The 24,155-nt window shown below is 43.2% G+C and overlaps 1 protein-coding gene across 2 annotated transcripts in view; it reads left to right on the top strand.

Annotated features, from left to right (window-relative positions):
- dhx15 (DEAH (Asp-Glu-Ala-His) box helicase 15) overlaps positions 1-23,701 on the top strand; it is a 27,544-nt gene extending 3,843 nt beyond the window's left edge. For both annotated transcript variants that reach the window (XM_087837602.1, XM_087837601.1), the window contains exons 3-14: positions 1,274-1,467; positions 1,800-1,959; positions 3,195-3,413; positions 6,667-6,834; positions 14,083-14,169; positions 14,592-14,741; positions 15,248-15,356; positions 19,581-19,772; positions 20,836-20,958; positions 21,055-21,245; positions 22,107-22,276; positions 23,088-23,701. In XM_087837602.1, coding sequence (XP_087693728.1) covers positions 1,274-1,467; positions 1,800-1,959; positions 3,195-3,413; positions 6,667-6,834; positions 14,083-14,169; positions 14,592-14,741; positions 15,248-15,356; positions 19,581-19,772; positions 20,836-20,958; positions 21,055-21,245; positions 22,107-22,276; positions 23,088-23,205 — 1,881 coding nt within the window. In that variant the 3' untranslated portion in view covers positions 23,206-23,701. The remainder of the gene's footprint in view (positions 1-1,273; positions 1,468-1,799; positions 1,960-3,194; positions 3,414-6,666; positions 6,835-14,082; positions 14,170-14,591; positions 14,742-15,247; positions 15,357-19,580; positions 19,773-20,835; positions 20,959-21,054; positions 21,246-22,106; positions 22,277-23,087) is intronic.
- The last annotated feature ends 454 nt before the right edge of the window (positions 23,702-24,155 follow it).

The following is a 24,155-nucleotide window of genomic DNA, read 5'->3' as shown; positions in this document are numbered from 1 at the left end:
AACGATATATATCGGATGACGATATAAAAACGTCTATCGTTTCATTTTACGCTATCGTTTGTTACGTGGTGTCGCAAAATAAACTGTTTGCGGCAATATTTTTTCATCGTTTTGATGGTCACTGTAGTGGCTATATTACTTTCTTAAAGTTCTCTCTTTCTCTTATATGTAATATAACCACACTACGGACGGACAAGCGCCTGTTTTTATGCGTTGTCGTTATCAACAACGACAGTAACACCATCGAGTGTCCGTTTATTTATGTTCCACATAAACCTTTCACAATAAAGCTCAAGATCCTGTTGAGACTTTTCAAAATAAACTGAATCACGTGAAAGAGCAGATTATTTACGGATGAGAAGCAAAAAAGAGCCGTCAGGTGCTAAAAAATAAACCTTAGACTCAAACGTTAGAACAGGCTTTTAACCGCAGCACGGCGTGTAATAAATACTCACAAAGAAAACGGCGGCCGTTACAACTTATGTCTAAAAATGTATAGTTTCATGCATCGGTTAAAACACTCGACTCCAGCTACATGACGCGCAGCTGGAAACACTTCCCGCAAGTCGAGCTGCCCGAGATTCACAGAATTGACAGAAAATGTTGCATTTTTGTGATTTATATCGTTATCGGGACGATAGAATTCTTATATCAGGATATGAGATTTTGGTCATATCGCACAGCCCTACCATTGAACTGTGGGCGGAAGCTGGAGTACCCAGAGAACCCACACAGAAAGGCCTTGGCTGGCCTTTGGGTTTGAAGGAACCCTCTTGCAGTACTAGCTGCTGTAACACTATAGCGCACTGCAGATCTTTTATTTGCAATGTACTCTCTGGCTATTGAATGATTCTGCTGCGTCTTAAGTGAGTTTCTTGTCCGGCACATGAACTCCAGCATCTTATACTTGAGCGACAGCGGTCCTTGTTCTGCTCTGCAGCCTCGGCAAGCTTGATGTTGCGGACAGCAAGTCAGTTCCTGCTGAAGAAGACAGTGAACTGGGAGAGAATGGATGGCTTTAAAAATATCTTATGTAGCTCCTTTTGCTTTTAGCAGCATATCTGCAGTAAATGTTTTGACTTTAATCAGTAAAGGCTTTGCAGGACCCAGCAGGTTGTATTAATGAACTCTGTGGTTTTAATCGGACATCTGCATTTGACCTTCACATCCAGTGCCCTGCTTTTATCTGACTTGCAGTCCTGCTCTTGTTTCTCGCACATCTATAAACACGCTTTGGTTAAAAAAAAACCCAGACTTGTCCGCTTTGTTCCAGATCCCCCAGTGGTGTGTAGACATGGTCCGGTCATTGCCGGGACCAAAGAGAGCCGTAGCCTGCACCCAGCCCAGGAGGGTAGCAGCCATGAGCGTTGCCCAGAGGGTTGCAGATGAGATGGATGTCTTGCTGGGCCAGGAGGTGGGCTACTCCATCAGGTTTGAGGACTGCAGCTCTGCCAAGACCGTCCTCAAGTAAGAAGGATGTTTTTCAAATCAAAGCCTACAGCTGTATTGAAACTGATAATTGCAGGAAACTGGCAAGAATAACAATAGCAGTTTGCTGGTTGCAGTTTCATTCAGTAGCCCGAGTAAATAAATAAGCTGTAATAAAGTAGTCAGGTATAATGTATTAACACAGTTCTGCCCAGAGCACTTTCAAAGGGGAGGATGTCCCTTCGGGATCCCCACTTGCTTCTATTTGAAGCAGGTTTTATTCAGATAATGCGGTTTTACATAATGATAGAGGGTGAATATATGATTAGCCTTCACAAACAGTGTTTACTGCATGGATGCTGTTCTCCCAGGTACATGACAGATGGAATGCTGCTGCGGGAGGCCATGAACGATCCCCTGCTGGAGCGCTACGGTGTCATCATTCTGGACGAGGCCCACGAACGCACATTAGCTACAGACATCCTCATGGGGGTCCTCAAGGAGGTGGTCCGCCAGAGGCCTGACCTAAAGGTAAAAAAAACAGCTTTCAGAAATACACTCAGTTCACTCAATGTTTTTGTTTCTATTGCCTTAATTTCATCATTAGTTACTGCAGTGCTTTTGGGCAGCTGATACATTGATTTTAAGGAGCGAGCTTCCACATGTTACGGTTTTATCTGTCAATCGTTGTTTTGCATTATTTGCAAAAATGTGTTCCTCTTAAGGTTTCTAAAACGCTGCTGGAGACGTACAGAATACTTGCCCTAAGGATACATTCGCTCGCAGCCGGTGTTTATGTCCCTCTTCTGTCACTCGTCTCTTTTGTCACATTTGTTGACAGTGTCCTCATGCCTGACAGCTGTGTATCTGCTGAGGGAACGGAGGGAGGAAACAATCCTGTTAGCTTCAGAAATGCAGAAATGTGTTCTGCACTGCAGCAACGGTGGAGATTGCCTCTCAGAGACGTAGGCCTGTTTTTAAACCAGCTAACCAGTAGCAGAACAGCAAACGTGTCGGTGTGGATGGGAGCACAGAGGCAGGCAGGAGTTTTATAGGGTAGAGCGTGCCAGGCATAATTCTCATAAAGCAGATGGATAATGACTGGTTGTTTGTCAGCGTGGAATCAAAGGTTAGATTGTTGTTCGCAGACTGTTAAATGAGGTCTAGGTTATTGGGAATGATCATCCACCCACACCCCTCTATCTCCTTCATCCCTATCGCCTACCGAATTTGAAAGTTTAATTTGCCTTGATTAAGAGCAATTATGATGTCTCGCAGAGCGTAAAGCGAAATGCAGAGACGCTGGCCCCTGAAAATGTTTGAGATTGAAAATGGGAGACGCGTTTCCCATCAGAATCCTAATGCACTCTATCTAATGGATCTGGAGAGAACATTGTGTATCCAACATCAGGAACAAGGACTGTCATAGCTCTGTGTAGGTCAGTGACTTGGATTGTAATGCCAAGTACCACATTATAGACGCCATCTTGAGTTTGTGCTTCAACCTAAATTCACAGCGTTATCCATCCCGTCCTCATCTATCCTTTAATTGCTCACACGTGTGTCTACTTAATATATGTCCTTATCCTCCAATCATCATCAAGCCATTTAAAATGTTAAATGATTCCTCATTCGAGTGCTCGCTGCCATGGTGATTTACACTCTGCTGTCTTTACGTTTTCTTTAACCGCTTTCACGAGCACGTTGAGCCTCACAGACGCGTTAACACGCCGCTCTCTCAATTTCCCGTGTCCTTCTCGGTTCAGGTCATCGTCATGAGCGCCACACTCGATGCCGGTAAATTCCAGGTGTACTTTGACAACTGCCCACTGCTAACCATCCCGGGACGCACGCACCCCGTGGAGATTTTCTACACACCGGAGCCAGAGCGGGACTATCTGGAGGCGGCCATTCGCACCGTGATCCAGATCCACATGTGTGAGGAGGATGAGGGGGACGTTTTGCTCTTCCTCACTGGACAAGAGGTAAACTGCCTTGCAGATTCTCCTGATGTTACTGCTGTCATGTTCTAAACAGTAGAACTGAGTTTATTAATTTATAATTTTATGTCATATGGCCAATCCCAGCTTATTTATTTATTCATTTAATTTTCAGACTAACAGTCCTAAACACAAATATGGTTAATCTGCTATGAAATAAAAGGTTTAAGCAGCTGGAACTCGTGACTGTGTGCTATCTGTGCTTCATAGAAATTGAAACCATTAAATCAATTTCATCTTTAAGTTAAGCATCTGCATATTAATCTAATTACATAGATCAGTCGCTCGTATAAACTGTTTGGAGCGCACTCACACGCACACACAGGCGCGTACTCTCGGCACAGGAAATTAATAATTCTCAGATTGATAGATGCGTTTTTGGAAACCTCCAGGATTTGTACACCGGCTGGAGGGAGGAGGAAAAAATAAAACCAAAAAAAGAAAAGAGAGAAGTGACCCAGATTCTGCCCTTTCCACAAATCTCAAAAATTAAGTCATTTATTATTTTTTTCCCTCGCTGCAAATGTTGTCCACTGATGTGTAATGGAGGGCAGGGTCCATGCCCAAAGTGATGAATTTGGTCACAGCTGGGTGAACACACACACACACACACAGAAAAGCAGCAACAAATGTTTCAATCTCCTGATCACTAGACAGGAGAAGCCTGACAGATCCAGCAGCGGCCGTGCTGGTGTGAATATCCTCTCAGCATTTTGACAAAATGGTGCTGAGATCATGTGATTAGTGGTGGATGTAAAGTAGGATGTAAGTTTACAATGATGCGTCCCCATCTTTCCTGCACCGTACTAGTTTGGTTGTTGTGGGTTTCTCATTTCCATCGGACAGTGAGGTGTTTATTAGCAGTAATTATTTGTCAGTCGACACCTACTTGGCTGTTGTAGTACACCTACGTCGGTTTCATTTGTCAAAGCTGGATCAATATGTAGCTTGTTACAAACAGGATAAAGTCATTGGGGTGGCATGGTGTTTGAAGTGGTCTCCTTTGAGGAGCGCTAATTGATTTTTAGATTTAGTGGCATCCCAGCTGCTCCGATGAATGAGAAGAAAGGTCTGGGATATTGAGAGGCTGTGCTTTTTTTTTTTTTTTTTTTCCTTTGGTTTTTAAGTTTAGATGTAATTTGTTGATTTAAAGTCCAGCCCCCCAACCCCACACACACCCACACGCTGTGTCAAGCTAAGGTATTACTGACCGCACTCCCACGGTGAGTTCATTATCACCCTCCCCTAATTGGGTTAAAGAAGTTAATGTGTGTTAGGTCTGGCAGAGATGGTTGTTCAAAGGGTGCAGCAGCACGCCCCTCAAGCGCTTCTTAACCTCTTCAGTCTCCCAGCAACTTTGATGTAGACTAATGATTGGGAGGCAGATCCACAGCAAAGCCATAGACTCTTTTTATCTGACTGTTTAATTTATAACAGACGGAGAGGAAATGCACACAACTCCCATCCTCTCTCTTCCGCAGTTTATTTTTCTTCTCTGAGATATTTAGCTTCCATAAACAAATAGAACTGAAGCACCAACTCCAAACAAGAAAGTCGAAACTTATCACAGCTGTCGAGCAAAGATAAGTCCTAATATTTAAGCTTCCCCCTCAGCAGCTAACATCAAAACATGATTGGCGGCGGGGGTTGTTTGCTAGTCAAGAGGAGTTCCTAAATGTGTCGGTTATTAGCTTGGCTGTAGATTGTTGCTTCTGGGGTCACAGGGAGAGCTGGTGGACAGGTTCCCGACACTGGCCAAGTGCCCCTGTGTGTGTACAGACACACGCAGGGGCACACGAACACACATACTTTGTCTCCATGTCCCTAAGGGACTAGACAGCCAGCTTGCTTCCAGCACTTTGGCAAAGAGGTCCACTTTTTTTCCCCTCCATGGCAGCTGCTGCTTCCAGAGGCTTGATAGGCTATTAATACTGAGGCTAATTTTACCAATCCATTCAGATTTACCGTTTTCCACTTGTCACTGTGTTGATTAAGAAGCACATGGCCATCAGCGGGGTTTGACTTAATGCGATGAACAAGGGGACAAACAGAGTTAGTAACACATTCGCAGTCCAGAAGAAAAACAGGGAGGGAGGGGCTTCACAATGGTCTTTTCTCATATCAAGGCGAGCGTGGCATCACACGGCGGCTCCAAATGAAGTCAGTTTTAGTCACGCTTAAACTCAACAAAAGCACAGTATGTTTTAAAGGAGGATGAAAAATACCCGAGAAGTTCAGAATGCATATTTTATTTACAGACTTGGGGATGAAAAGGCTGTGTAGAGACCTCTGATGTGGCCCATTTTTATCTCTGTGAGCGCCACTAGAATAAGTTTGGAATCAAAGGGCATGCTCGTCAGTGCCTCCGCTGCTGCATTGCTCCCACGGGCCTGCAGGTGGTGCAACAGCATCAGCAGTAAAGTGACACCCGTAGCACTAATAATACTGCGGCTTCATGAGATTAAACGATTGGTGTTAAAGGAAGTAAGAGAATGGTTCTCAACAGTGGGAGCTATTCAGAAATGTTCTTTGGAGCCATGCAAGAAACTTCTTAAAACTTTCAGAGATGTTAAAGACATGAAAGTTTATCTGTGGGAAGAGTGATAGTGATAATCATATTCCAGGGCTCTGGAATATTTAAGCATATTTAGTAGATTTAAAATGATATTGTCATATTCTTTGGAGAACAGTGTTCACTACGGTGCTTTCCTCATTCCTAGTGCGACTCAGGCCTGCTGTCTGTCTGCCAGCCCACCGGCTCTAGAACGTTCAGCTTCACTAAACTGATCTGCCATGATTTGCCGCTGGTTATGCATCAGCGCTGCAGTCTCATATCACATTCCCCCTCTACAATACTGCACTGTGGAATAATGAACCCTGTTTGAGTCTGTCTGGCTCTGTGCGTGTGCCTTCAGAGCATGCGCGTCCATGTTTTCCATGATTGCTGCATTTGACAACAGAGCCACAGGGAGCTCAGCAAAGCATACTGCAGTCCAGGTTTAATTTCCTCCGTGAGATGGAGCGATAGTTAGAACAAATGTACTGTAGCAGGGAATCACGCTTTCCCCCGGCCGCCGCTGCCTCCTCCTCCTCCTCCTCTTGCCTTCCCTCTGTCATCCGGATTCACCGCCATTGTTTATCCAGGTGTTGTTCGCATCCGGCTCAATTTATTTATTTCTTTTGGCGTTTGCATACACAAGCAGCACCTGGATTAATTGTTGTGCTCCCAATCTTTCAGGAAATCGACGAAGCCTGCAAGCGAATTAAGAGGGAGGTTGACGACCTGGGGCCCGAAGTCGGCGATATCAAAATCATCCCGCTGTACTCGACGCTGCCTCCACAGCAGCAGCAGAGGATCTTTGAGCCACCCCCGCCCAATAAACCAAATGGCGCCATCGGAAGAAAGGTATAGCTGCCCTGTTGCTATAAAAACACACAGAGGGGGAGGTAGAAACGGGGAGATGGGCGGGAGGGGTGGAGGCTAAGTGAAGAGGAATTGAGTGTGGTTGGTGTAGAAAGGCCAGATGGGGAATAAGGTGGGTAAAGTGAGAGAGCTGGAAGGAAGGAAGGGACTGAAACTTTTTTCCCTTTCTCAGCTTTAGCACAGAACTGACTCACACAACATATGCTGCTTTTGTCAGCATGCAATTCTCTGCTCTAAATTATAACTGGGGTATTACTCATGCCCTCCGAGCCTGAGGAAAGTACTGCATTCTCAGTCGTTTTTATCTTTCCTCTACATTTACACAGAGCCTGCTGGTACTGGGGAAAAGAAAAAAAACAGGCCTCAGACCTGTGCTTTATAAAACCGTGTGAAAGATGCACTTTATATGGGATGACCGAAAACAGGACTCTTCTTGCCGTACACTGTACAATCTTCCTTCAGTCACTTGATCGCAGAGTGGATGATCCTTCTATTGATACAGACACGAAAGAGTTCCTCTCTTTTGTGTGACAGTTTCTATTCACAGGGGCTCATAACCAGAGCAGCAGCAGCACCACCTGCACCGTCACACTGTTGGCTAGGGATCTGACAGAATATCCGAATCTCATAGCTGCCAGCAAATGAGTAAACACTCATCCCAACATCTGATAGGGGACGGTGTTGATGAATGACTCATTGCTACAACCCCTCTAATTGAGGCAGATCAGGCTGACATATGAGCAGCGAAAATATTTATGGGCTGTCAAAGTTAAATATGTCACATTAAGCAGGTCGGCCATCAAGTTTGTATTTCTTATAGGCTTATGTGGTATCTTTTTATTTTTTTTCCTAACTTACTGACATTTTGCCAGGGTTTATGACATATGATGGTATTTATGTTTAATAATTAATAAAACCAAGAAAAAGACTGCCATTACACTCTCCGGCGAAGAGAAGTTTAATACATGACATGTTTCCTTACAAAAAAGAGGAACATAAGAAATTGCAGATACATGTTTTCCTTACAAAAAGGACAGATTTTTAACTTTCCAACAATCCTCGAGCTAACCAGGTGTGATATACGTTTCCTTCAGGAAAAACGACCACATATAAGCAATTTATTCAATGTGTCTCATTTAAAAAATGATCCTAAATTAAACTGCTGTGGATGATTTATGGAGCAGTGTGTAAAACACTTATTTGTAGCAGTTCTGAAAAAGAAAAATGGAAATGCATAACTGGTGGCCCGGTTATTTTCTTTTTCTCCTGTGAATGTTGTATACACTGATTCCAGTACTTTATAAATGTTTTAAAATCAACAAGAAATTAGAAAAAAAGTCCTTTAAATTCTTCATCTATATTGTTTTGTTTCTTATGGAGGCACAGGACTTTGGGGAATATAATACGTGAATGCCATACTATGTAACAGTGGTTACTATATACAGCTGGAGCACTGCATAGCCACGTCCAGTGCAGGTTAATACTGTAGACACGATGACTTGTAGAAAGAAAGCTGCTAGTGCTAGCTCTGCAACATTTAACAGCAGTGTTTTGTCACGTTTAGATGAGTTAGATTAGATTAGTAGCTAACTGCCTCTTTCCTTAGATACTTGTCAAACGGTCCTGTGACTCTGCTGCTGCAGGCACAGACAAAGTGGGCTGAATAGACACGATCTACCAGTGGTGTTGTCAAACTGGCATTTCAAAGAGTTATGCTCTTTAGCCACCTGTCTGTGGAGGGAAACAGTTGTAATCTCAACTGGCTCTTCACGAGCACATACTTCCTTCTTTTTGCTTTGTGTTTTTGTTCGCTTCCAAACATCTGTGTCATTTTAAAAGAAAGAGGAAAATCTGTGATATTTATTTTAAACACTATTGAAAATCATACTGTTGGGATGTATAATACCCTGATGCACCAGTGCACTGCCCAAGCCTAACTTCCAGCAAGGCCCACACAGAGGTCCTCCCCTCGTGGTGTAGATCAAACATTTGGGCACAAATCCCTCCTCCAATTACTGTCCTGAGCCTTGAAATTTCTTCAGGCTTTCTGTTTAAATGAGCTGCATGTGTGCTGCAGAGGCTTAAGTGGCCCAGTACTGGATAAGATCTTTTTCATAAGTTCAGATATCATTGCCAGTATTTTCCTTTGCCGTTCAAGGGGATGTTGATGTGAAATATGGCCAGTGTTGCTTAGGGGAAGCCTTTTAATATTACTTTGCTCTGGCAATGGCCCCCGTTTGGTTGCGGTTGTATATGGACATTTGTCTGATGTGCTAGAGCTCACCCCACTGGGACTGCACCACTTAAATAACAGTGATGTTGTTACCTTGCTCTTCTCTTGGTGGATAAATTTCGTCGATGTCTTCACGATACCCATGTGTTCAGTTCATACATGAAATAAAGTGAATTTGCTGGTCCTCGCAGTTGAGCCGGCGAGCACTTTGAGCTTCAGAGCAGCAGTTTGTCCTTCCTCCCACCCCCCATTTGTCACGTGCCTGTTGAATTGGTGGAGGTGGCATCTAAAGTTGCCACGCTTGAAGTAAATGTGCTTCTCCTCAGTGACTGACTGAGCGACTCATCAAGTGAAAAATGCAGAGATGTCATCTAAGCCAGCCCAAGAGAAAGTAGTGAAGAAGAATTAAGGTTCGCCACATCTGCCACTATGCATGCTAACGACTGCATTAGGCACCCCTCAATTAACATAAAGCACTAGCTCGTCATTGCGCTATTTCTCCAGGAAAGCCACTGATCTTCCATTCTGAGCAGTTTTATCATTTAAAATCAAGTCAGAAATTGAATAATTGCCAATAAAGACCATAATCTCGCTTTGCTTTCCAGCGTCTCACAGATTGTCTCTAATAAGTGTGCTATGATGAGTGTTAGGATTGTTTTTTAGCATTGTCACGTTTGAAATATTTCCTCCAAATGTCACTTTTCTATTCTGTTTCAATGAGCTTTGAGTGTGGGTGCAGCGACTCTGCACGTTCTGCTTCCCTCAGTCAGGGGAAGGCTTTATTTGTCAACAAGCACGCGTTCCTCAGCAGGGGATGTGAAAGATGGCCCGAGTTAGCTATAGTACTTGCTCTCTTGCAGGTAATAACCCAGACATAACATGCAGAGATGATGTTCTAATGATATTACTGATGAAGAGGCCAGGGTTATCCAGTGCAGCAGCAGACTGGAAGGAGCAAGCCTGCGTTCAGTGTAATGGGCCTGGCCTGGATAATCCTTCAGAATCAATGCAGTCAATGAGGTCTCACCCATATGATCATGAAATGTGAGAGGGTGTCATGTGAGGCATCTGCTAGAGCAACTGACTGCATCCCAACACGCAGGAGGGTGGCAACCTTCACTAGGCTTTCTCTTTTTTTTAACCGGACTTTGAAGCTTTCCATGCCTTTCACTGCTCGCTGAGATGTTGGCCGCTGACATATCTGTCCGATCGCCTGATCTCGTCCCTTTTTTTGGCCAGCTACTTTAATCCCAGACTGCTGCTGCGGGTAATTGGTCTCCCAGTCATGTGGCTGTTTTCAAACTTTAGGTCACCAACAGCCCTTCAAGCTATTACCTGTCATTGGGATCGTTTTTTAGGTACCTTGTGGTTCTTTGCTTTGTAGTTCAGAGCCTGGGATTGTATTTTTTTCTATATACAAAAAAGGAAAAGGCGTCCTTCCGTTACATTTACATAAAACCTGTCTCCAGTAGCTTAGAGACCTTTTAAGAAGACATTTCCACTACATGCATTGACTCAAGTATGTTTCACTTGACAAAAAATGCCCAACGTAGTTAGCACAAGGAAAGGATGAGCCATTACTGACCTGGATGGGGTATTATTATTATGCTCTTTATTATGTGGTTATATTGTCTTGTTAACTATGCAGAATATTTTTCACTACACTTCTTGGCCGTATGCTACACCCTCCATTTCTTTGACTTTACGTGAATAGTTTTGTTCAGAGCCATTCTCACTCCAGCTGTCTGTAAACAGCCTTGTTACAGTTGACCCCTTACGAGCGTTTTCATCTCCATTCTGTGCCACGAGATGACCATACCCTTGTTTCTGTAGATCAGGGGTGTTCAATTAAAATTTAATGAGGTCTAGTTAGAGAACATTTCCTCACACAAAGCTCTGCAATATCATAAAGTATTAATATACAGTCAATAGTTGGCTGTGAAGTAAAAGGAAATCAAATTCAGCATTATTTCAGTAATGTTTGTTATTCATTTTCACAATAAACTGCTCTGATCATAAAATAATAAATGTTATTTTCTTCTTTCAAGTAAAATAAGGTTTGTGTTCATAAATAAAAATTTTAAAAAAAAAAGCAGTTCAGGTTTCCCCTTCTTTTTTTCATCAACTACATTTTCCATGCAAACAATTTATTTTCTTTCTGATTCCCGGACTTACTGCTCTTACAGCTTTTGTCTCCTCACTTAGTTTTCCTTTTTCACATGCGCTCTGAATAAATCTTTTAATTGGCTGAGAAGCACCATGCGGTATAAATTACAATGCACACACATTGATTACCTTGAAGAAAAAGGAAAAGGCGGCGCAGATTAAAAGTAATCTTTCGGCAAATATGAGCAAAGTTGTGCAGAGTAAAATCGAAGCGGTAATAAATTAAGGTCTAGTCGTGGCTTTGGGTTCTTGAAGAATAGCATCTTGGTCTGGAGCGAGGCTCGTCCCAAGTTTAAACTGAGCATTTAGAGCAGTCTGAAGGTTTGAGTCAGAAGGATTTTTATTAATATGAGCATACTCCATTGTAATGACATGAAAACCCTTTTTCATTCTGTCTTCTTTGTTTCAAACCTCCCAAATTACCTGAAACTTTGATTTTTTTTTTTGCAGACTTAGTTTTAGGAAGTTGTTTGCAAAGTGTGTGGGGAAACACTGGGAATAAACATTTTAATCTTTGACAGTGGTTTAATATTACTACCACAGATTCGCAGCCTATTGCTGTGGCAGTAGGCCATGATTGTACTTTTAGCTTTTGAACCGTTTGGCCTGTTATTTATAAAGCCTCTAGTACTTTCATTTAAATCGAAATTAAAATAGCCAGGAACTCCTTGTATAAAAGCCAGCCATTTGGCAGATAGTGCCATGTGATCAGTTTCATACCAGCATTTATTGCCATCTCTCTATTTGTGGGCTTGAATGCTAAGGGGAATGTGGTTTCGACAGGTGAATTACTCGAGGTCAAGGGCTGAAAGAGGGAAAAAAAGAAGTCCTCTCTGGCATTAATAACTAAATAGTCAGGCATTCTGTGGCTGAAGTAAAATCCTCGCTTAAAAGGTGGGATTTAAGTCTCCAAGGCTCACAGCTTGAAGACAGCTGAAGAGGCACAGCTACAAAGGAAGTGTGTCAAGTGTGCAAAATTGGCTCTGTGGACCTGTATCAGCAAAGACCACAGAGACCTGTTTGGTTTTGTGCTCGGCATTTTATTATGAAGACTAACCAAGAAGCGCGGACAGCTACCACCAAATTGCTCCTCAGGTCAGTCTGCAGCTTGTTCCTGACCTGGTAAATGTTGAGCCGGCCAGAAGGCGGGGGCTAAGTGTGGAGGCATCTTTATTTTATTTTTTTCACCCCAGACTCCCTCAAAAATCTTAAACTGGCAGCAGCCAGCAGAGTGGGCTGTGACACTGCCCCCGCCGTCTCATTTGCCTTGATGAGTTAAAAAGGTTTCCGTGTCCGGTCAGTTTCCAGCGTTATATAAGCAGAACTGAGCCTGGCAGCGGTCAAGGTTCGCGTGAGTGTAGCTGTAGATCTGCCTGCCTGCTACTTTCCCTCTGTTTGTGTTTATGCTGACAGTGAGAGACCCATAGTTTCATGTGACTCATTCAATGCAAATCTTTTTTATTTGCTTCGATTCAGCTGTCATTTGTCATTGACATCTTTGCTGTTTGGGATCATTCATCATCTCATAAACCAAGCAGCTAATTTTCACTTATATTCTTATTTCCTTTCCCATTTTTTTCTCTTCCTTAAACTATTTTTAATCCATCAGCTCATAACTGCTGAATGCCTGGAATGAAAATAATTCTGCAGATTTATTCAGTTGCTTTTTTTATTAAGCGATATAAGTAACTACTATTTTCATACCAATCATGCAATGATCGGGGATAACATTATGACTGCAGTGAATAACCCTGATTATCTCTTCATCGTGGCACCTGTTAGTGGGTGGGATATATCAGGGAGGAAGTGAATATTTTGTGCTCAAAGTTGATGTTTGAAGCAGGAATAATGGGCACGTGTGTGGCTTTGATGGGAGACTAACACAATGTTAGGCAGTCGGTTATAATGGTACGCCTGATTGGTGTACATATATTGTGTAGCAAAACTTTGATTGACACAGTCTTCCAGAATATTTAGAACTAAATTAAATGTGAGATATTTTCAGTGTTATTTGCCTCTGGTTGTGTTGCAAGTGTGGCTTTGAAGGAGCCGGCATTGCAGCGTTGAGGGGTAAGTTGGCATGTCTGCAGACAGCGGTGTCGCACATATCAAGAGACGCGTTTTCGGTTCACATGAGAGATTTGCAGCAGCCCTCAATTAGAGGGGAGGAAAAAGATGTTTTTGATGAAAGTGCTAACCACTGTTGCACACCATGTTTTAAAAAGCAGGCCACCTAACAGAACCGATTAAATTAAGACTGCTCCGTGGGTTTGAAAAGCTTTCCAAAAGAGGGAAGCTGACAAACCCAGCGACATGCCGGAGATAGAGACTCCAGCCACACACACACGTGTGCACACAAAACTCGAGTAATTTTTATTCGATGAGACACCGAGCACCAAGCCAGCACTGTGCACAAATCTGTTGATAGCACTAGATTGCAGAAACTGTTGTGGTGTCGCTTTGTTGGGCTCGCTCGGCAGCCTGCAAACATTGATCTCTGCAGACTCGTTGAGCTGGCTCACATCAGAGCAGACGCTGATATCCACGTTTGTTTTTCTCTCTAATGTTTAAGGATCACTGATTTCTCAGCACGTTGTATGAGGTTATCTGAACCTTTCTTACCAGAGGAACGTCTTTCTGATAGGTATAATGATGTTTTTGTATTTATGCTATGTTTTTTATGCATCTTAATGGTTTGTTGAATGACCGACTCAAACTATTTTCATGCAGTTTTATGTATCAAATTGTAGCAGACCAGTCTCGGGTCTCGTCAGTCCCTTCAAACTCCCCGGGCGGATCATTTCTTAACTCGCGTCTTCTCGTTTTCACAGGTCGTCGTGTCAACAAACATCGCCGAGACGTCCCTGACCATCGATGGGGTGGTGTTTGTAATTGATCCCGGATTTGCCAAGCAAAAGGTTAGCTTCCCTTTTCTCCCTGCCACCATCCCCCCCCCCCCCCCCCCCCCCCCACACATCTTCTCCCACCACTCTTTATCTGCCGCGATCATCTGCTTCTGTTGCCTGAGAATCCCCAGATAAACACAGCAGTGCACACCTGACAGCAGCAAAGATGGAAAAGCCTGTTATTTATTCCTCTGACATTTCACCAGCCTAGAGCCAAGTCATACACATGGCACAAAAAGAGATTATATATGCTCCAAGGTGGATTGTGTGCGCGTGTGTATTGTACGTCTTCTTTTTGTTTGCTGCTTGTATATATAGTAGATTGTAGGTGGGTTTAAAAAAAAAATGAATAAAAAATACTAGCTATTTTTTTTTACTCTACCCTAGTTTTTATTCAGCTGAAATGTGACTCATTGACCTCGTTTCCCTCTCAGGTGTATAACCCACGAATCCGAGTGGAATCCCTTTTGGTCACAGCCATCAGCAAGGCCTCAGCCCAGCAGAGGGCAGGCCGTGCTGGACGTACACGCCCAGGAAAGTGTTTCCGGCTTTACACAGAGAAAGCTTACAAGACAGAAATGCAGGTAAGAAGCAAAGCAGTTTGAAAACCATTAAAATTGTACAAGTTGTAAACACATGATTGATTCTCATATCTCACATTCTGCAGTGCCACAAGCACTTTGTATTCCCCCAGAGCAGCCTTCTAGCTGGAAAAGCTTTCTATTATGCAATATTTGCTCTTAGAACTCCTCGATTCTCAGTTCAAGCGAATTATCATTCCAGGAGCCCGGTGCTAAAACGCACCTTTTTTCCACCCTTCCTCATAACCCCCGTTAATGACACGGCCACCTTGTGACAAATGGACCCGTGGGGGCCCAGTTCTCCACTTTAACAAGCTAATTCTTTCACATCACGCCAAGTGGCAAAGGGAATTTTTTTTAAACAAGTTAAATAGCCCTTCGAATGCCCCAGACCCCCAGTCTCTGTTCAAGTTGACATATGAGTGATGCATGAGTAGATAATAAGCAGGCCTGACTAATTCATTTTGAATTGTTCCTCGGGCTTCTTTTGTACCTCTTTACTGGCACAGGACAACACGTATCCAGAAATCCTGAGGTCTAATCTGGGCTCTGTGGTGCTGCAGCTCAAGAAACTGGGCATTGATGACCTGGTGCATTTCGACTTCATGGACCCACCAGGTTAGTGTAACACAAATGTTACTCTAAAACTTCCGGGTATTGATTGAACCTATAATCGGCTTCATATTGGATCCAAAACAAATATCGGAACCATTCCTAAACACAAACGGATACATAACTTATGCTTCTGCTTTTTAAAATAATTCCAACACCAAGTTATTTTTTTCTTAAGTAGCTTTGCACGATTAAAGTTTGAAATGATCCTTGTTTATCTCACGGTGGGCTATGTCCATCCACAGTCTGAAACAAGCAGTTTCAGCTCCCCTTTAAGCCTACCTCCTTCTGTTTGTATGGTTTAGCACAATAGCTCTTCGTTATTGCTCTAACATTTCATGTAGATTTATATTACTTTGCAGCTGACAGCGACCACAGGTGTCAGTTAACCAAAGAATCAAAGAATATTGAGATCTTGAATTTGATTAGCGCTCTCTGAATCAGGATGAATACACTTACAAACTGTTATGAAATCGAGCAACATTTAGTCGAGCTGCAGTTGCTTTGATGTACGATATCAAATCTGGGTTGGCAGCGTCACTTGGGAAAAACAACAAAGCAAAGAAGGGATCTTGGCAGACATCAAATAAAACATAGTGAATGTTTGGAGATCTGAGGATATGTGTTGTGATAGACATGGACTACACAGTAGTATCTTGCAGTTTTTATGAGGAATCTGCTCTAAATTTCTATTATTGCTGTTCACACTGAGAAATGACTGATGTGTGCAGTTAGTATTCTGGCTGATCACTTAGTTTATGCACCGCCTGTCACTGTTGCTTGAATTATATCCGAATCCTGCTCGATCTGTGCCAAAACACAGACCTCTTCTCCCTCGAGGTGCTAAGTTATGGCATTCACCAGGAGTGTGCATGTGTGTGTGTTCCCACGTCTTCTGGAGGAGACCACCCCTCCTTTCCCTATCCTTAACCTCCTCCTCTTCCCTCCACCCTTTTTCTCACCATAATATAGTTTTCATCTCACCTCTGAGATTAAACCCATCTCTCCCCGTCCACTGTGGCAAACGCCATTTTGAGAATGAAATTGGTTACATCAATAGCAGCGCTATCACCTTGGCTATTGCCTTCCCTCTATATTCCTCCAGAGAAACGCGACTGACCTCCACCACCACCACCACCCCCACGTTTCTCGCAAAAACGCAAGGGTATACATCAACATACGAGGACCGGCCGAGTCTAACCGGGAACAGTCGGGCAACAGAGAGGGGGGAGGATCACCTTTTTATTGATTTGAGCCACTCTCTGCAGAAGGTTTCTCCTAAATAGCTCCTGAGCAGGCTGGAAGCTGCAGCTAGTTGGGTGCAACAAATGAAGTCTGCTTTAAGTCTGAGGAGTTCCCAGAGAGGGCTTTATAACGGCTATTTACAGCGGATCAATTGTGATATGCCGTGTCAGAGGCCTGCCTCGGAGAAAATACAGGTCAGTGTAGTGTCTCTGGGCAGTGGGGAAATACAGTGAAACAATAGACTCGTGATAGAATGTTTTTTTTTCTTTGTTTTTTTGGCCATTGAACCCCTTTAATCATGTTTTTGGCATGAAGGTGTACGTTTCAAATTGGCAACTTTCTGAGGCGACTGTGATTATTGTTCGGATACAAGGTCGACATACATTTTTTATTATTTCCGCGCATATTGGATTTGAGTCCGGGCCTTTTCCCCAGTGATGATCAGCCTCCAAACCCAAAGTAGTTTTTTGTGTTTGCTTGTCTGTAATGTGAATTGGAACCTTAATCCTCCCCCCTTACCGTGAAATGCTCAAGTACGTAGGTTATTTCTTCCTTTGTCCACCCCGCTTCCTGCTCGCTAAACACAGGAGCGACAGTGCGAGCCAGACAACCAAATGGAAAATCCAAAAAGAAATCAGTAGCGATTTACACAAGGACTTGGCTGGGTGGGATTCATTTTCCTCGTGACATTTCCAAAGAAGTACCTTTCAAAGCCAATGTGGTTTAATGTACCTTTAGCCTTTCGCCTCATTGATTTGGCCCTCGGTTAATATATCGGATTCTTGTGTGTTGAGACAGTCAATACTTACTTTCTGATGAGTCGCGTTGGGTATAGATTGAATTTCCACTCGGGTTCTTAACGCTAGCGGTACTTGGAAATCAGATTTTCACCTTTTGTGCAGGCCCACACAAGCTACTGTTGTTGCTAAGTAATGTGACCGGCACTCACTTTGTGTATAGAAAGGGAAAAAAGTAGCGTTGATGCCCCAAATCAATATTTGTTAATCATAAAAAAACACCTCCCTGCTTTTTGAAATTGAATTTTTTTGGGGTGGGGGAAAGCACTTGAGAGAAACGAAAGAGAGCGAGCGCCGCAGCCCGCGCTTGAGCTAATTTTCAGTTAACATGCAACTGGTCATTAGGCTTCAGCTCTCGGGAGCCAAAGGTCAATAATTGCATCTGGAGGAAAAATCTTTTAACCAAACGGTGGAAGCCTTTTGTGTTGAAGCATTAAGTAGAAAGTTCCCCTGTAATTGCATTAGTTGTTTAGGATTGCCTGAGCGGAGGATGAAAAATGAGCTCTGCCATGATTACGTCTGGTGTAATTCTGGCCGTCACATAGTGAAACGTCAGAGCGCAGCAGGTGATGGAAACGCTACCTTTTCTTCCTTTTCTTTGGGTTTTTAACTTCTTTTAATGTGCTGGTTGATCTAATTTATGACTGATTCCATGGACTGTGCTTCTCTTTTGTGCTTCCAGGTCTTAGTAAGTCCTTGAATAAGGAAATCTCTTTTAGTCAGTACATTTTAACTCGTGACCCAGCTGTTTCCCCACATTTAAAGAGTGAAGTTTTGAAATGCAGTAGCTTGATTGTGATTGATTATCTTTATGTACTACTTAAATTAACAGCTGTAAATTTAATCTGACCGTGAAGACACAAACAGGAAACCCTAGCGTGTCGGACTGTTCCTCAATTGTTCTGAATATTTTTGTCCAGTTGGCATTGATTAAGTAGATTAATTTATTAGATGTGCAAATCAAAATAGGATGTTAATTAATATTGTTTGCTATAATCGAATCTGCAGATTAGGCGCTTTCTGCCAGGCCATTGCCAAGTGGATTTTATTTTACTTATTTTTATATTCTAGATTTGCATTAGTTAATGCATCATTTCAGACTAATGTTACCAGCAACTATTTTTACAAATAAAAAAATGTTGCTGCAGATTTTTGCAGCTGCACATTCATAATGTGAATCTCCTGTTCCACCAACATCCCAAAGGTGCTCTAGTGGATTTCGATCAGGTGTCTGTGGAGGCCAATCATGAGTACAACTCACTGTCGTGTTTAAGAAAGCTGTTTGTATGATTTTAGCTTTGTGACATGGTTTGTTATCCTGCTTGAAGTATACCTACAGTGTTCATCATCTTACATTGCTCAAGCAGGATGGAGATGTGCTTTCATTGTCGATCCCAAACTCTGAGCCTGCCATCTGAATGTTGGAGCAGAAATTAAAGCTCATGAGAGCAGACAATCTTCTGTTGCTCAGTTTTCATAAGCCTGTGTGAACTGTAGCGTCTGTTTCCTTTCCTAGCTGACAGGAGTGGGGCCCAGACTTCTGCGGCTGCAGCCCATCTCCTTCACGTTTTGCATGTTCAGAGATGCTCTTCTGCACCTTTTTTCTCTTGTTATGTTGTTTCATTTAAAGTTCAGTGGTCCATCTTTACCAAGTGAATGTGTCTATGTGCCTAAGTGCATCAAGTTGCTGCCATGAGATTGTCTGATTAAATCAGACAATCTGTGGCCGCCACACTTTTTGCAGTCAGTGAAATAGCAGCAGTACATTAATAAAGTGCAACATTAAATCTACAGATAATGAAACCTTCACACACTCCTCCTTCCTGTTGCAGCTCCAGGATCAAATGACTTCTCTGGGCAGGAACTGTGTCTCAGATGTTTTAGCTCACTGTCATATGAAACCCACAAAGCTGCGACTAGCACATTTAGCATTTAGCACATTTAGCTAAATTAGCTAAACGGTTAACTTGACCTCTTATCTCACTTCTAAATGTGAGCATGGAGTACGGCAGTATTAATCAATTCTGACATAATTGTGTGTGAATGAGTCCCAAACTGTCCTCCTCAAGTGTTGCTGCAATGAAAGAATGACAGTTCTGCAAATTGTCTATTTCAGCCATCTGTGTGTGTTTTGCCCATGGGCTTGGAGCATTTTAATGGCCCATCTCTCCCACTCTGTCTCCTCCAGCTCCAGAGACCCTGATGCGAGCCCTGGAGTTGCTGAACTACCTGGCAGCGCTCAACGACGACGGTGACCTGACTGAGCTGGGCTCCATGATGGCAGAGTTCCCCTTGGACCCCCAGCTGGCCAAGATGGTCATCGCCAGCTGTGAATTCAACTGTTCCAACGAGGTCCTCTCCATCACTGCCATGTTGTCAGGTAATGCTCAGGGCTGGCCCCGCTGCTTGGGTCTGATCTGCTACTCTTTCCATTTCCTGTGCTCATTGGCCATTCCTCCCAAATGACCAGTGAGCTGTGAGGAAATTTACAGAGCAGCTTCTTTATCTTCTAAGAGCCCTTTATTCATTCTTTGACCCTTCTTGTTGGTCTAGTGGTGGTGACACAAGGATTTAAATGGGTCTATTTGATGCATACCAAAGCCCTGACTGGTTTCAGGTTTTGTGTGCGGTTATTAAAATATCAGCAGTCCAGATGTTGAGGTCTCCTTAGTATTGACGTAATGTGTACCTACTGAACTTCAGTACAGGAAAAGCAGTTGATAAAGTCAATGGTGTCAGCTTTTATTTGCAAGGAAGGGGAGGGGGAAAAAAAACTACATGTCTGTACAAAATGTATAGGTGTAGCTGGAGCAGCACCAGCATGCTACAGCAGTAATTGCACTTTGGGCTTGCCAAAGCAGAATGCTGCTCATTGAGATGAATCTTGACGCCTTTGAAGGGAGCGTGAGGGTCTTTGAGAGCGGGGAAATGGATTTAACTAGGTGCTCGGACGTGGTGCGCACTTAAAGCAGGTGTTTCAGGATGGCAGGTTTTTGCTGAGTTCATTAAAGTAAGCAGCAAAAGTACACCTGAGAGCGGTGCCGCCACAGCAACCAACCATGAGGCTCAATAAACACAGCTTTTACCCATTAAAGCTACAATCAAGCAGGTTTGGCGTTAAGCAATTCAGAGCGAGTTCGTGCAGGGGGAGAGGGCAGAACAAAGAGTCCGGGGGAAGTCCACATCACTGTCAGGTGTAGGGTGGGAGGGGCTGTTTTGACTGGCTGTAGCCAGAGTGTAGCAGATCAGGACAGAGAAACCCATCCTCCTTCCCTTCTCTTTGGACCCTCCTTTCCTTTTTCCACCGTAATCACTTGGCAATGCAGTGTGCCCTGTGAAGTGCTCTGTGCCTCTCTTGAGCTGAGGCCTTGTTCCTCTCTGTGGGATTTGCTTAACTTATCCCTATGGGCGGCTGTGTTGGGGCCTATACCAACCTTGTTTAGTCCCACAGTGCTTTGTGCGACCCACGGAGGCCAAGAAGGTGGCTGACGAGGCCAAGATGCGCTTCGCCCACATCGACGGAGACCACCTAACGTTGCTCAACGTGTACCATGCCTTTAAACAGAGTGAGCGGCCTGTTTCCCCACACGTTTCACTGATTTGATTCATTTTTTTCCTTTTTTAAATGCTCCTTAACCCTAAGTTGCTCTCTTCCCACACAGACCACGAGTCCACTCAATGGTGCTATGACAACTTTGTCAACTACCGCTCGCTGATGTCAGCAGATAACGTACGGCAGCAGCTGTCCAGGATCATGGACCGCTTCAGCCTACCGCGAAGGAGCACTGAGTTCAGCAGCAGAGACTACTACATCAACATCCGCCGAGCACTGGTCACGGGCTTTTTCATGCAGGTCAGTGTGAATCTGGGACTTTTTGGTTTCTTAAGTTTTGTAAGGTTCGATGTGTTGTTTAGTCTCTCATCGCGTTGCCAGTGTCATTATTTTGCTTTCCTTTATTTATTTATTTGTTGTTGTTGTTTTGTGACATTTCATATTTGAGCAAACGCTGTCTGTATACAGCTCCTCTGCTAATCTGATGCTCATTGAAGTATTTTTGTGCCAAACATTTGTACAAACTGCAAATGCAGCCGAGAGCTGCCTTTTTTTCTTCTTCTCCTTCTTCTTCTTCTACCCCAAGCAAACACGCGCGCACTCGTGCACACGCACCAGCGAGCTGCTTGTTTTAAGCACATAACAAGAAATGAAATCAATTTGTTTCTCGCTCAGGAAAACAAATGGCAGTTTTGCAAAAAGCCATTTTCAGGGCTACCTGAAACAAGCAACCTGACAAGTTGAATTATGGCGTTAATATTTAAATATTTGTCAACATTAACCTTTATCTCGGAGACAAATTTGCAGCTCGTGTTCAGGCGTTCGCACTGTTTGAGATCATGTCTTTGTTTGGAAAGGCCTTTATTGAGACTGATTGCCTTGGTTAATCACAGCCGCCAATGCAGCTCGACCGCAGCACACACAAAAAAAACCTCACTCACTACGAATTAGCCTCAAATGTCTTGCTACTTTTTTTTAATCAAAGCATTAATAATTTACTTCTTAGATTGTAATGGGACTGCATGATTAACACACACACACACACGCACACAACAGTAAAAGATGTGTGCGTGTGTGTGTGTGTTTGTGTGTGTGTGTGTATACTTGTTTTGACTTTTTCTGGATTTCACGGGGTTTTCCGTCTTGCTGCGGTTTGAACAGATTGCTCACCTGGAGCGCACAGGCCACTACCTGACCGTGAAGGACAACCAAGTCGTACAGCTGCACCCCTCCACCGTGCTGGACCACAAACCGGAGTGGGTGCTTTACAACGAGTTTGTGCTCACCACCAAGAATTACATCCGCACATGCACAGACATCAAACCCGAGTGGTGAGTTTCAGCAGTTTCATTCTGAGTAAGGGGCGCTTTAATTTATCAACCTGCACTACCTACGTGCATTTCCGCCTAAAATGAGTGGTGCTGGTGCACGATAAACTACTGGTCTCAAACATATCTGAATTGTGGCCTGCTTCTCAAAGGCAAATTGTGTCCGCCATAAACACCACAATTCCTGCCAGTAACACTGGTGCACTTTAAATGTTTACCAAGACTCTTCACCAGCACAGGCAATCACGTTGATGGTTATGAGGAACTAACGTTGTGCGTAAACATGACCCTGCTACACGTGAAAGTCATTAAATGTTTTTAATTCTCAAGTTTTCATTTCAGCTATGAGTCACTGCAGAACACAGCCACTATCGGTTAATCTAGCAATTATTTTCACAATCAGCTAATTGTTTGCTCCATAAAAATGTTATCAAATGATAAAAAAGGGCCTCCTATCACACATTCCCAAAGCTAATTGTGATATCTTGTTCTTTGCGACCAGCTGGAGCCACTGAAATGTTGTGTTTTTTATGGTTATAAAAAGGCTGACAAAAGCAATTATGACAAGGATCTAATAAAAATAAGATTGCAGTCATACCAGCGTCGACTTATGAGCATCGTTGTGCTAGCAGCAAAACTGCAACAAACCTCGTATGCACGTTTCCCTCCTCCCCCTGTGACCTCGTCCAATTAAGGATCAAATTGTCGAACCCGCACCAGTAGTCGGAGTGTGAATATGGAAGAACGGCACTCTCCCACAAGTAAACACCGAAGACAATTTTTGTGACTAATGTTTACTTGCTTTCTTTTCTAGGCTGGTGAAAATTGCCCCGCAGTACTACGAGATGAGTAACTTCCCCCAGTGTGAAGCTAAGAGACAGTTGGAGCGTATCATTGCAAAACTCTCATCCAAGGAATACACTCAGTACTAAGAAGGTTTGCATGTGCCGCTGCAGGAGCCGCGTCCTCGCCCGCCTGTACAAAATGAAGACGCTCTTTGGGTTTTCTGTATATTTTATTTGTTTTATTTTCATCGCTCTGAACTCTATTTTTGCTCCTGTGTATTGAATGCGTAATGGTTTTAAAATCAATGATGAATTGACCTTCGACGGCCACTTTGTTTTCTTTAAGCCAACATGGTTAAAGCACTACAAGAAAAAAGGACTACAGATGATGAGTGGTTATCAGGAGTTTAGTCATTAGTCATTTACACCTGAAGCATGTTGTTTCATGTGAATTTCAACATTCCTCTTTAAAAAAAAACACCCAAAATAACAAATCCCACCTTGGGATTCTTGGCTGTTGTTTTGCTTTGTTATGATGATCAAATATAATTTATACTGCATTTTGATGCAGGTGAAATGTTACGTTCTCTTGTCATGGAGATAATTTCCTGTCACATTTCCTGTCATCTGTTCAACTTAATAAAATGGCTTTTGTAATAAGATGTTTCTTCCTCTGTCTGCGTTAAAATAACAGGATAATCTGTACATAAACGTTCTGTCATCACCCTCACGTGCGCACACGTCCTGACCTGCCAAATCCAGCTCGTTCCTCAGCTCTTGAGGGAAGTTAAATCTTCTTACTGGGATATTGATAGCTTCAGAAACAGTTGGGGAGAGGGGGATGTTAATTGCAAATGTTTCGGAGCAAGATCAGTGTGAAATCCCTGCTGCGCTGGAGCCTGTTCTGGCTGTACTGCTTTGTGTCACTGCCTCTCTAATGTTGAAGGTAAACCTTGCGGTTGGAAGAAGTGTGCCTCGCTAGATTAAACTTAGAAACTAGAAGTGATTCCTTATAAACGAAGTTGGTTGAGCTCTGACAAACTTTCTTGAGAAGCTTTTCCCCTCTCATTCTGTGGGTCAGCAGCTTAGTCTAGACG

Source organism: Neolamprologus brichardi, chromosome 3 (assembly GCF_056152115.1).
Source record: "Neolamprologus brichardi isolate AB-2024 chromosome 3, ASM5615211v1, whole genome shotgun sequence".
Taxonomy (NCBI): domain Eukaryota; kingdom Metazoa; phylum Chordata; class Actinopteri; order Cichliformes; family Cichlidae; genus Neolamprologus; species Neolamprologus brichardi.
This window is presented reverse-complemented; position numbering and strand designations above follow the sequence as displayed.